At 37.0% G+C, this 13,417-nt stretch overlaps 3 protein-coding genes across 4 annotated transcripts; all 3 read left to right on the top strand.

Moving 5' to 3' along the window:
• The first annotated feature begins 1,156 nt into the window (after nt 1-1,156).
• Nucleotides 1,157-4,215, top strand: LOC141646967 (E3 ubiquitin-protein ligase RMA3-like). Of its 2 annotated transcripts, none has more exons than XM_074454982.1 (2): nt 1,157-1,349; nt 3,184-4,215. In XM_074454982.1, exon 2 carries the CDS (start codon nt 3,186-3,188, stop codon nt 3,933-3,935), a length of 750 nt encoding a protein of 249 aa, XP_074311083.1. In that variant the 5' UTR covers nt 1,157-1,349; nt 3,184-3,185; the 3' UTR covers nt 3,936-4,215. The 2 variants fall into 2 exon arrangements, with proteins under 2 accessions (XP_074311083.1, XP_074311082.1); XM_074454981.1 differs by having other exon boundaries at nt 1,168-1,349; nt 3,179-4,215.
• A 440-nt stretch (nt 4,216-4,655) lies between these two features.
• LOC141646969 (pentatricopeptide repeat-containing protein At4g21705, mitochondrial-like) lies at nt 4,656-8,648 on the top strand. Its single transcript, XM_074454984.1, has 2 exons — nt 4,656-5,172; nt 6,878-8,648. The coding sequence occupies exons 1-2, from the start codon at nt 4,837-4,839 to the stop codon at nt 8,111-8,113; spliced, it is 1,572 nt and encodes a 523-aa protein (XP_074311085.1). The 5' UTR covers nt 4,656-4,836; the 3' UTR covers nt 8,114-8,648.
• A 930-nt stretch (nt 8,649-9,578) lies between these two features.
• LOC141646965 (pentatricopeptide repeat-containing protein At4g21705, mitochondrial-like) lies at nt 9,579-13,210 on the top strand. The gene is made up of 2 exons (XM_074454979.1): nt 9,579-9,936; nt 11,778-13,210. Exons 1-2 carry the CDS (start codon nt 9,664-9,666, stop codon nt 12,966-12,968), a joined length of 1,464 nt encoding a protein of 487 aa, XP_074311080.1. The 5' UTR covers nt 9,579-9,663; the 3' UTR covers nt 12,969-13,210.
• The last annotated feature ends 207 nt before the right edge of the window (nt 13,211-13,417 follow it).

Raw genomic sequence — 13,417 nt, 5'->3', positions numbered from 1 at the left:
CGTTCGACTATTAACATATGAAGTTTAAGAAAATTGTTACAAACTGTGTACAAGAAAATGAAAAAAAAATGACTTTAAATGTCTATGGTTAATGGCACGGTTTTTTATCAGCTCCTCTCTAAAAACACTTACTATTATATCAGTTCATGTAGTTTTTACAAAATTATTGAAATATTACTTAAAAAGTCTACGTATTTTTCTCGATTTTCTATATTTCTATAAGTTCTAATAAAGCGACAATTATATATAACATGCATTATTTTTTTAAAAAAAAATCATACATAAATGTAGAAAACGACACCCCAAATAATGTTCTCCATAATTCACACTTCCCATCCCAATATTAAAACAAAATCATGTGCATAATAAAAATTGAATTAAACATGTTTGGTAGACATTCATGATTAAAAAATCTAACGTGTTTGGTAGATTTAAGATTTAGGTAAAAACTAAAAAGATATTTGTCCCCCTTTTACACTACCACTTTTTAAGAGTAAAATTTGGAGGATTACCTTGCACAACTAGTAAACCTCTCAAACTATTTGAGATTTGTAGGTAAATTACGATTACCGAGTGACGGAGACAAAATTTATACTTAAAAGGGACGGAATTTTTTGGAGGGAAGCGAATAAAGGGTATAAGAAAAACTTGATTATGTTTTGATAATTTTAACTAAAAACTTTAAAATTTTCGAACTCCTGTGTTAGCTCCCCTCGCTTAACAACTATTGCTGCTGCTACTACTACTACTGCCTTCATCATGAAATTTTTTTTACGCCTTTTTATTTACATTCTCGTTCAGTATGTATGAATTTGACAATAATTTTTTACTTTTGGAATAATCTAACGCACATTTTCTTTTTATATCCGCACCCTGTATCAAAATCAAACGTAAATAATTGATCGGGATGACGGAATTACTAACACGGTAATATAGGGACCCATTTAGATATTTATTTATCTCCATAATTACTACACCCTCTCTATTTCTTCAATTGGTCTCCCTTGTGACGGGTTACCATTTGTGACGGATATTTTGTGAGATAAAATGGTAACAAAATGGGTTAGTGGAGAAAGGGAACCACATGAATAGTGTTGCAGAGAGAGAAAAAGTGAGTACATTGTGAGCTAAAATGGTATCCGTCTTCAGCTTGTGACGGATATGTCATGTCTTCAATGAGAATTTGTGCTATATTTCTTCTCCCCTTCCTCTCTCTATAATCCTTATCTCATTTCCTCCATTTTTCTCGGCCATTTTCTCTTTTCTTCAATCAATCATTTTCTGGAATTTGATTTCCTTTTTCTTCTTTTCACCTACCTAATATTTTCTGCAACATTTTCAGATTTCAGGTAATTATTTATTTAATCCTTTATTTTATTTTTAATAATTTGTTTAATGTTTTGCATTTTTCAAAGTTATGGGTTTTATTAGTTTTATTTATTTATCTTGTTGTTTGCATGATGCCCATTTACTCCCCCGTCCTGATTATTTGTTTATCTTTGATTAAAATACGCCTTGCAAAGATAATAAATGTAAAGAAATGATCGAGAAGGAGAGAGTATTTATTTTGAATGTGATTGTATGACTATGGTAATGTTGACATTTATGTTTTGTTGCTGAAGAACATAGTTTGCAAAATTAATCGTACATTTATGAGGAATTAAGGCTAAATTAATGGAGGATTGATAGTTGTGAGTGATGGGTTTTCTGGGTTTTAGTTATTTATTGATAATTTAAAGTAAAAAAGATTCATTTATGTGAAAAAGCATGTTTTTTGTGTTCTTAATTTTCTAGGATACTTTCTGTCTGTTTGAAGTAATGTTCTTGGAAGTGTTCTTCTTTGGTATGCTTCGTTTTTTTAATGTAAAGGGAGCCACAGGGGCGAATATTCTTGGAGGTGTTGTTCTTTGCTAGGCTTCGTAGGAATTGCTTAGGGTGAGCTTGTGGCAATGTATAGGAAAAGTAATACTCCCTCCGTCCCGGTCAATTGTTGTCCTTTGGTTTTGGCACAAAGACCAAGGAAAGAGGAGAGGACCAATAACTAAATGACAAGTGGAACAAATTGAATGAGAATGATCAAATTACTCATCAAGTTCATTCTTAAAATAGAAAGGATAACAAATGACTGAGACACCCAAAAATAGAAAAGGACAACAAATGACCGGTTCAGAGGGAGTAGTTATTCGACGAAAGTAATTATCGTAGGAGTTAATAGTTACCCCGTCCCCGTAGGATCATTGCCCGCATATGGGAGTAATATTTCGTGTCATCCCTTTGTCCACCATCCCCTACTTCCCTTTTCCGCTTGTGTTGAGCTCTGTTGCCCTGGTGACAATGATCCTCATCCCAAGCAGCCCTTAGTCACATCAGGTTGGCTTCTACGGGTTTATTGTATGGGTTAAAAAGGGTTGATTTATGTACTCCCTCTGTCCCGGTCATTTGTTGTCCTTTTCCATTTTAGGGTGACTCAGTCAATTGTTGTCCTTTCTATTTTAGGATTGCATTTGATGAGCAATTTGATCTTTCAAACTCAATTTGCTCCACTTGTCATCTTACAATTGGCCTACTCCCCTCTCCTTGGTCTTTGTGCCAAAACCAAAGGACAACAATTTACGATTTGTAGATGATTTCCCAAGCTGCTGAGCTGTTTTCTTGTTATAGAGGAAGTATCTTGACGTTCTGTAATGTCTTATGTGACAGTTTACCAGCTTGTAATGTCTTTATAGTTTAGGCTTTAGTCATAAGGTCTTGGTCGCTGTCAAAGCACTGGCTCCTTACTTCTTTCCATAATGCTTCTAGTTCCATTTTGATCGTGTGTAAATTTGTATCCTCATTTCGAGAGAGGTAGAGATATTGGACCTCTCATCCTCCCAAAGAATGCTACATGTCCCAAGATTCGTAATTTCGTACTCCCTTTTGGGCCTCACCCATTTGCTTACATACTTGACTATTCGTTATTTGGTCTGTCTCAGTCGTCTGGTTATGCTCCCTATGCAAGTAAATTTTATGCTAAAAAATCTGTGTATAATATTTGTCTCACTCTACGACAGCACATTTTTAGATTGGCGTAACTATGTTGTTGATGCCATGCCGTTTGAACATCAGTGACGCTTATCTGTTCTGAGTGATTACATCCCCATTTCACTGGCTAACCGCTACCTAATTTAATCTTTGACAGTACAGGGATGGACTTAATTCAGGACTTGCAAGACCATGCAACAGAAACCATTTCTAATGAAGATTCGCCAATAAAGCCAAAATATGACTCGGCCTCAATTCACTCCACAGAATCGGGCAGTAGTGAGAGCTCTTTCAGCTGCAGCATATGCTTCGACACAGCTCAGGACCCCGTAGTCACACTCTGCGGCCACTTGTACTGCTGGGCATGCATTTTCAAGTGGCTCCATATCCAAACTTCATCTACTGAGCCTGGGCACCACCAAGCTTGCCCTGTGTGCAAAGCAAGCATCTCACAAGCGTCATTGATTCCGCTTTACTGCAACGGACCTTCCCGTCCCGAATCTAATATCAGGAATCCTCCTCTTGATGTTATTCCTCCTAGACCTACTTCTTGTGGGGTTCGTATTTCCAATCACCTTCCTCCCAATCTTTTTCAACCGCAGTCACCTGCATTTCATCACCAACAATATTTCTCCGACCCAAATGGCAGTTATGCAGCTATAACATCATCCAATCTTGTTAGTACTACAATGGCTGGGATTATAAATCCCACCATCGGGTTACTTGGGGAGTTAGTGAACCCGAGGATGGCTGGAAACCCTAGTATGTTCACCTTCCCTATTCCTACCTCATACGCTGTGGTCTGGCAGAACAATGCTCGGACTAGGAGGCATGAAATGCAGTTGGATAAGTCGCTCAATAGAGTTTCGATCTTTCTATTTTGTGGTTTGATCTTATGCTTGCTTTTGTTCTGAAAATCCCGAGATTTGGTTCTACTCTTGTTGGGCTGTATATTACGGATTACTATCCAAAAGTTGCGGAAATCTGAAACTGTGTACTATGGAAGTGTAAGATCTGTAGATGTATAATACCAGATCCGATGTTATAAAATGGTCTGATGTATGTTCTGCCAAGCGAACCTTGTCAAACACGGAATGTATCGTATCAATGTATGGAACTATGTATTTGCGAATATTTTACCTGTGAATGATTGTAAATTTCCTCGTCTAATTTTGTATGTTTTCGGTCAGAAAATCATTGCATGTTACAGGCTTACAGTAACTCGGGTATTATTTTCCGGCTTCAATACAACACATTTATCAACCGAACCCCTATACATTTTCGCGGCAAATGTAGTCCATTCTCGACATGTACTCTTTTATATAGTACTCTTTACAGCTGGTAAGTCTGACCCGACACGAGTGACCGACCCAAACCCGACCTGAAACATCATTTGACCCGAAATGACCAGACCCGATAACGACCCGAACCCGACCCGACCCGAAAGGGTATGTTGCCCCGACATGACCCGAACCCGATATGACCCGACCTGACCCAAACCCGACCCGACTTACCCGAACCCAATAGGACTCGTACCATTTTCGTAACTATAATCATTTATCTCTTACCGTCACAAGTTTTATCACTAAAATATTTTCCATTATTCATGAACCATTTAATTATTTTTTGATAGCATTTTCCTTCAAAATTGTAATATCCAAATAAAATAAACTTATTGAAAAACCGTCTCTCTCAGATAAATTCCGCATTCGAGCATAACTATCAAAATTGCCTAAAACCCTTAATAAACCCCAACTCAAAATTGCAGAAACCTCACCCTCTCAAATCTCAACCCTAATTATTCAACCTTCAACCATGAACATCCCTAAATCATCATCAATCTTGCATCAATTGATATCAAAATCAATCCCCAAATCTCTGAAAAATCTCATATCAATCCACCCAACTACAACAACAACAAAAACCCATCTCAATTCACCATTTAAAGCTAGAAATATCAGCAATACAGCTTCTAAAAATAACCCTTTAGTCAGAGACATTCTTAAATTCTTAGCGAAATCGCCGCAATCGAGTGTTGTTCCTTTGCTTGTGTTGCATTATGGTGATAAGTCTGATTTCCAGTTTACTGAAGAGCTCAGAAATGTTATCCGCACACTTCGTCGACAAAGGCGATTTTGTCGCGCCCTTGAGGTCTGTGGTTTTCCTATACGCTTCTAATTAATTGCCGTCTTCGTTATTTTAGACTTAATTTCAGCTTATTTCAGTTTATCTCGTTCTTCAGTTTCAGTGGACTGTAGTTTGTGGGTTTCTATACGCTTCTAATTAATTGTCGTCTTCGTTATTTTAGACTTAATTTCAGCTCAGCTCAGTTCAGTTCAGTTTATCTCGTTCTTCAGTTTAGGTATTTTCAGTCCAAAAGAATATCGTCTGTGGGTTTCTATATGCTTCTAAGTAATCGCCGTTCGATATTTTAGACGTAATTTCAGCTCAGTTCAGTTTAGGTAGTTTCAGTCCAAAAGAATATCGTGTGTGGGTTTCTATGCGCATCTAATTAATCGCCGTCTTCATTTTTTTAGACTTAATTTCAGTTCAGTTTATTTTTGTTCTCGAGTTTAGGTAGTTTCAGTCCCAAAGAATATCGACTGTGGGTTCTATACGCTTCCAATTACTGTCGTCTTTACTCTTGTAGACTTAATTTCAGTTCAGTTCGGTTTATTATTGTTCAGGTCGTTTTAGTCCAAAAGAATATCGTTTGTGGATTTCTATACGCTTCTGATTAATCGTCATCTTTATTCTTTTAGACTTAATTTCAGTTCAGTTTAGGTAGTTTCAGTCCAAAAGAAAATCGTCTGTGGGTTTCTATACGCTTCTGATTAATCATCATCTTTATTCTTTTAGAGTTAATTTCAGTTCAGTTTATTTCAGTTCTTGAGGTTAGGTAGTTTCAGACTTTCAGTCCCAAAGAATAACGTCTGTGGGGTTCTATACGCTTCTAATTAATCATCGCTTCATTCTTTTAGACTTAATTTCAGTTCGGTTTAATTCAGTTTATTTTTGTATTTAGTTCGGGTTGTTTCAGTCCAAAAGAATATCGTCTAAGTGATTAATGAAATGCTAATTCATGAGACGATGTTTGATTAGGAATTGTTACTGTTAAACCCTAGCTGCCATTTCTGAGCTATAGAATGCAAGTACTTGAGTAACGCAAGTGTTTGGATTGTTTTCTTCGGTTTTATCATTGAGGTGAAGATGGTAATGGTGTTATAAATAGTATGGTTATTTTGTAGGAGCAATGGCAGAACCAGAATTTTTAGATCAGGGGCGAAAAATTTCAGGGGTGGGAGCCGAACTAACAAGGCAATAAGATACACTAGGAAAAAAATCGAATCTTTTACAAAAAATTACTCCATACAATTTTTTCATTCCTCTGGAGTGACAGCCTTGCAAAACCCCCTTGCTTCCGCCACTGTGTGGGAATTATATCAGCATGGCAAGTCATAGACAATGTGTTTTAGACGTTTAGGAGATATATGACTTTTTTTTCCATGTATGAAGTTTGGCGGTGTTTGGTTCTCTCATCATATGGAAGAATAGAATGTAGCTTTAATTTGGTGCGAAATTTTGATATGGTAGAATAGAATTATCGCTAAATTGTTTGTTCTTCTTCTTACTGTGAACTTTTGAAGTAGTCAGTCATTCTGCGCAATTCTCATCACAGTTTTTTATTACGAGTCATTTGAAACGTAGTGCTATGTTGTTGTTGACCCTGTTAAAAACAGGCGAATAATCATTGGTGATGTTGCTACCGACAAGTTTTCATATTAGCTTTAGTCTTTTTTTTTTTTTTTTTTTTTTTTTTTTTGCCAAGCTCTTATTATTGCTGTTAATTAAGCAGGTTTCAGAGTGGGCTATGAGCAAAACGGTTAGTAATCCGAAACCAGGTGATCTTGCAAGTCAGTTATCTCTCATTAATCAAGTGCATGGATTGGATGCTGCTGAGAAGTTTTTCAATGAAGTCGATGTTCATACTGAGAAGACGTACGGTGCCCTGCTCAATTGTTACGTGGAAGCAAAGCTTGTGGATAAGTCGCTCTCCCATTTCAAGACGATGAAAGGCATGGGATTTCCAATGAATTCTCTTCCTTACAACAATATGATGACCCTTTATTTGAACACCGGTCAGAGTGAGAAAGTAACGGAGTTAATTTCAGAAATGGAAGAAAATGGCATATCCCCCGACAACATTACTTATAGAATATGGCTTAAAGCTTTAGCGTCAAAGTTAGATTTTACTAGCATGGAGACGGTTATTAAGAAAATGGAAGGCCAACACGGTCTCACAATTGACTGGTTAACATATGTTGTAGTTGCTAATTACCACATTGAAGGAGGGCTTACGGAAAAGGCTGTTTACTACTTGCAGCAAGCGGAACTAAAAGTTCAGGGCAATCCGGTTGCGTTCAATCATCTCATAACCACGTATGCAAAGATCGGAGACTTGTCGCAGGTTATGAGCTTGTGGCAGAGACGTAGTGGTATTTCTAAAGCACACATTAATCCTGATTATATGGCTATGATTGGCTCTCTGGTGAAACTAGATCAATTCCAAGAGGCTGAAGGAATCCTACTAGAGTGGGAGTCATTGTGTAGTTTCTATGATTTCCGAGTTGTTAATGCTCTTTTACTTGGGTATACCCAAAAGGGTCAGGTTGAGAGAGCTGAAAAATTGCTCGATGGGATACTTAGTAGTAGAAAAATAATGCCAATCCCGAACACATGGTCCATCATTAGTGTCGGGCATATCAAGTGTGGGAATATGCAGAAGGCTTTACTGTGCTTGAAGAAAGCCCTTGAACTGGGTTTGAGATCACAACACCGAGGGTGGATCCCGAATTATGAAGTTACGTCAAGCATACTCAAGTGGCTTGGTGACGAAGGAGAAATAAGAGAAGTTGATGAATTTTTGAAGTTGTTGAGTCAGGTGATTCCTATGAATGAAGATATGTACCGGACTTTATTGATGGTTAATATTCGACATGGGAATGAAATCGATGACATTTTGGAGAGGATGAAAGATGATAAGATAGATGTAAGTGAAGAAACGAGGAAGATTATTGAGTCGAGGACATGATCTTAGGCTGACAGAAGAACGGCACTACAGATGAGCTTGATATTCTGGAAGATAGAGTAGGAGCTAGATCTCTTGCAATGGAGTATTCTTTTAAGAGGGCCGAAATTTGTTGGTTTTGATGTACGATGACGTATGGAGAGGTTTAGGTACTGTATGGCTAAGTGTTCAAGCATGCTCTCAAATTCTTTTTATCCCTAGCACATGGGCTAGTGAACACTGGGAGGAAGATTCGAACTTGATACGGAGTATTTAGTGCAACATGAAGAGTACCTGACTGGCTGACTACCTGGTATCTAACATGTAATCGTACTTCCGTCTTAAGCACTAGGCTGATACAATTTGGCAAACCTATATTTCAATAATGTTTTTATCATTTGGAGACTATGCCTGTATCTTTACTGGTCAAAGTTTTGTTAGATGAGGCAAAACTAATGTGAAGCTAACTTCATGAAAAAGCTTTGGAATATTATGGTTAAAAATTGAGCATTATATGCTTAAATATTGAAATAACCATTTTAAATTTTCCAAAAGAAAAGTTAATATAACCGAGAGTTATAACCCAAAACCTAAAAAATCGTAGTAGAACGTCACTTGGTGATATTGAACTTTATTACTCTTTATAAAACTTTGGTTCCTGTAAAAATAATTGAGATAAAGTAAAATGGTCATTGAGATAAATTTGAGAGTTGAAATAAAAGGGGTAAAATGGTCGTTTTTGTCCATGGAATAGTAAAATGGTCATTGAGATGGTGATAATTAAACTTGCCGGTCGATACGACCATGGAGTCATGGACATAGCCAATAAGGAGTAATCCCTAAAATTTGACATTTTGTATGAAATATCCAATTTTTTAATCCAAAAATTTTTAAGAGGCCATAGCTCGTGTTTGCGAGTTCAGAAAATGACGTTTTTTTTTTTCAAATCAATCATCTTTCCGAGAATTACGATTTGAAGAAAAAATATTGTCATAATTTCTTGGTCACGAGTTCCAAACTACTTTTTTTTTTTCCAAATCGTAGTTCTCCGAAAAATTATTGATTTGGAAAAAAAATTGTCTTGTTTTTTAACTCGTAAACCCGAGTTATATCCTCTTACCATATCAAAAAAGTGAGTATTTAAACATAAGGATACCACAAAAATTTCAATTCATGGATTATACACCCAATTGTACGGTATAGAATCCGAGCTTTATAATAAAGTATCCGAGTTTTTTGTTAAAAAATATGAACTTTATTAGAAAGTATCTAAACTATTTGTGGAAAATTTTTTGCTGTTCACCTTTTTTTTTAAGGTGTGTGTAAATCAAGAGTATCCACCGTGACAAAACGACAACAGGACGTAATCTGCTCGTCACAAACCTTAAACCCTGGTACAGCCACCACCAAAACCTAAAACCCCAATCAAAATTCAAAAATGAAAAACCTCTCAACAAACTCTTCCCTTTAGCCACTTCCCCAAATTCATCACATTTTTTCACCCAAATCATCAATTTCATCACAATCCCGTTAAATTTTTTAAACCGAATCTCTAAATTTACCATTATTCAATCATGGGTATACCCAGATTATTATTCCTCAAACAATTGTTCACAAAACCCACAAATTCCCATTTCAATTTAACAAGAACATTATGTTCTTTTTCCCCAAAATCCCCTTCATCTTTAAGCCCTAAATTTGTTAAGTTTGTTACGGATTCGCCTCGCTCCAGTGTCATCCCTTTACTTGAACAGTATTTTACTAAGGATAAGTGTTTGTTAGAATCTGAGGTTCCTATGATTATTCGAGCTCTTCGCAAACATAAGCGGTTTGATCGTGCCCTTGAGGTTTGTTTCTGTTTCGTTTACCTTCTGTTTCAATCATTTGTTTACTTTTGATTAAAATACAAATTACTAGTCCATTGAGCTGAGGCGGTATCAATTTAGGTCCATTTTTATTTATATTGTGGTGTTGTATGAAATATGAATGCATATTAACCTCAAAATTAGTTGTTGAGTTAGTCTTGTTTAAGACGGTCTGGAATTTCCCAAATTATGTTCTACTACACGGATGAAAAGTGACCATTTTATGTAAAAAGGCGGTCACTTTGTATTGTGTAAAAAAAAGTGGTCACTTTTTAAACCACAATGGTGCTCATTTATCATAAAATGGTCAATTTTCCTCCGTTGCACCGTACAATTGTCACAAACTAGACATACCACTTGAATTTATAGCAATGTTGTTATAGCTAGTATTAAATGAATCACGGAGCATGAAAGGAGTCCATGGTGAGCTGAAGACGGTTTTAAATGAGATTTTGTATTAATTGTCAGTTGGGTGTAACATATTTTTAATAACGGTTAAGATTACCCATATGAGCACTTGGATCAAATGGTAAGTGGTTGTTCTAGCTTAACCAAATGTCTCGAGTTCAAGCCCTAGGAATGTAGTAGTGTTAGAACTTATGAGTGAGAGATTTACCGTCCTAGTGGTGCTACACTCCTACCCTGCTTGAATCCGGAGTAAACGGGTATTATACACTAGTATGGTAGTAATTTGTTAGGAATGGGACTCAACACATTAGTTTTACGAGCTCGCTTCAAGTGAGTACTTTTGCAAGAGATGTACTTAAGATAAGAAATGGCGCATTGGATGATAACAATAAAGGAGGAGCAGGTTAGAACAGCGGAAATATCGATGGCTACAGAAACTGAAAGTTATCATATAATCTTATTCAAGTTTGTGTCATGATAGCGACTGGCGGACAATGTCTTCAAAAGTATATTGCCTGCTGCTTTATGAAACAAAACTAGCATTGATGAAATGAAGAGAATATAATTTCACATACGGATTTGAATGCTGATTCATGTTAGCCTATCCCCAATCCTATTGCGAATTTGGGACTAAGGCTTGGTTGTTCTTGTTGTTGTATGCTGTTTTGCAGTATGCTTTTTTTTTCATAAACGTGTGCGCTTTGTTGCATATGGTTGTGGTATTTCGGGATCTTATGTTCCTGCAAGTTGTAATATTGTTCACTTAAGTGAACTGCGTCTGTAACAAAAGCGCAGATTTGCTTCGGTTTTCTTGTGACCTTGTTTGATGTGGTAGCAATTGAACCCGATTAGGAAAGCAGACGACAATATACGAAATTTATAATCCATTAAAGACTATTTAATGCCATTGATTATGCGCTACTTCTACTCTGTGAATGAACCCTGAAACTAATGAGGAAATACAATTTCTCATGGTAGTAATCGTTGCCTTGTAGGTACTTTAGTATTTTTCCGCAACTTTGTTGAAGACTCTCTTCATGGAGATCAAATAACTATATTTTCCTTTCTCTCGTCTTTGTTATTTTATTTTTTTGAGGCAATTGAGGGATGTGGAAATCACCTACTTACCGAGAGATCTAGAGAATATCCACACAGCTGCAGCGTGTTGTAAATAGACTTGTTAACGGTTTGCCAATCATCCTCTGTATTTGCCGGTGATTAGTTATTCACTTGCTCCCGTCAACTATGGCATTTCCATTAACCATATGATGCAATGAGCCAATGAGAAATGAACTAATGAACAATTGTAAGAAGTGGAATATAAAAAACATCAGGCTGCCCTCACAAGTCAGACCGTCTCTTACAAGTTTCGCTACTCATTGTTAATCACACCTGTTTTTTTGGTAATGATGCAGGTTTTAGAGTGGACTAATCGTAAACCTGTTTACCACACAATTTCTGTTGATCTTCCTTTACGTCTTGATCTCGTTGGCAAGGTGCGCGGTGTTGCTGCTGCAGAGGAGTTCTTCAAGGAAGCAAATGACCATTCTGAAAAGATGTGCTCTTCTTTGCTTGACTTCTATGTTCAAGGAAAGCTCGTAGATAAGTCTCTTGCTCTTTTCAAGAAGATGAAAGCAATAGGAATTGCTTCGAGTCCTCATACATTCAACAAAATTACGTCACTTTGCCTAAAAACTCGACAGGTTGATCAACTTCTTGACTTACTTTCAGAAATGCAGGATAAGGTCAGTTATAAACTGTGCCTGAAAGCGTGCGCTTTAAGTTCTGATTCTGATTCCATGGACAAGCTTGTAAACTCCATAAAAGACCAGCATCACTTATTTGACTGGTCGACGTATACCACAGTTGCTAACTACTACTTGGTTAAAGGTCATCCTGAAAAGGCGATTAGTTGCCTAGAAAGAGCTGAAGCTACTGTACATGATAATTCAGAAGGGTATAAAGTCCTGATTAGTTTATATGCAAAGCTTGGAGACGTTACTAAGGTTACGGAATTATGGCAGAAACACAAAAATGTTTGTAAATCATACAGTAATAATGATTATATGGTCATGCTTAGTTCGTTGATGAAGCTTGATCTGGTTGAACAAGCGGAAGGGTTACTAGAAGAATGGAAAGCGTCTGGCAATGAATATAATCATCTAGTACTTGATGCCGTTTTATCTGGATATGCGCAAAAAGGATTGGTCGAGAAAGCTGAAAAATTACTCGAGGACCAGATTAGTAAAAACACGACACCAGTTCCTATTTCGTGGGGTATCATCAGTGAGGGGTACGTCAACTGTAAGAATATGCAGAAGGCTGTGCAGTGCATGAAAAAGGCTCTTCAGCTGGGTCCGCAACCCAATGGTTGGGCTCCGAAACGTGCAGTTATCTCAAAAATATTGACTTGGCTTGGTGACGATGGAGACAGCGATCAAGTGTACGAGTTGTTGAAGTTGATGAGCCGAGTTGTTCCAGTGAACGAAAACTCATATCTGACTCTGAAAGCTAGTAGCAAGCTTGGGAAGTTCGTCCCTGTGATTTTGCAGAGGTTGAAAGATGATAACATAGACGTAGACAAAGTAATGAAAGTAGGAAAATAATTCTTGTTCACTTTGTTTTATGTAGTGTAGAGTGGATGCAAGTTTTTCGCTCCACATTTTTTGATCTTGGTACCGCTGGTGTAGATCTCATGCAAATGCACGCTTTCTTCGATTTGGAAATTGGATGTATTAAGGCGTTAGTAATTAGACTAATTGTATTGAACTCCAACTATAATTTTGAAAATTTCTGGTGTTTAAAATATTTTACTGGTAATGACTAATGTGTAATGCTAAGAGGTTAACCAACACTGCTTTGGTAGCCTTGGAAAAATTGACCTTATCCGAATAACTCGGCCCAACACCCAAACTCAGGACCCGAAATTGACCTGACTCAGTATAAAGTATAACCTGGCCGAATGTTTATTGTTGAAAACTGATTATTATCCACAAATAACTTGATATAATACTTAACCCGGAAATAACCTGAACTCGAACTGAACTAATAAGCC

This window comes from Silene latifolia, chromosome 3 (assembly GCF_048544455.1).
Source record: "Silene latifolia isolate original U9 population chromosome 3, ASM4854445v1, whole genome shotgun sequence".
NCBI classification, from domain to species: Eukaryota; Viridiplantae; Streptophyta; class Magnoliopsida; order Caryophyllales; family Caryophyllaceae; genus Silene; species Silene latifolia.
This window is presented reverse-complemented; position numbering and strand designations above follow the sequence as displayed.

Coding starts and splice junctions, on each gene's coding strand:
- LOC141646969 (XM_074454984.1), top strand. CDS start 4,837: ATGAACATCCCTAAATCATCATCAATCTTGCATCAATTGATATCAAAA. Junction 5,173..6,877: donor GATTTTGTCGCGCCCTTGAG/GTCTGTGGTTTT, acceptor TTAATTAAGCAG/GTTTCAGAGTGGGCTATGAG.
- LOC141646967 (XM_074454982.1), top strand. CDS start 3,186: ATGGACTTAATTCAGGACTTGCAAGACCATGCAACAGAAACCATTTCT.
- LOC141646965 (XM_074454979.1), top strand. CDS start 9,664: ATGGGTATACCCAGATTATTATTCCTCAAACAATTGTTCACAAAACCC. Junction 9,937..11,777: donor GGTTTGATCGTGCCCTTGAG/GTTTGTTTCTGT, acceptor GTAATGATGCAG/GTTTTAGAGTGGACTAATCG.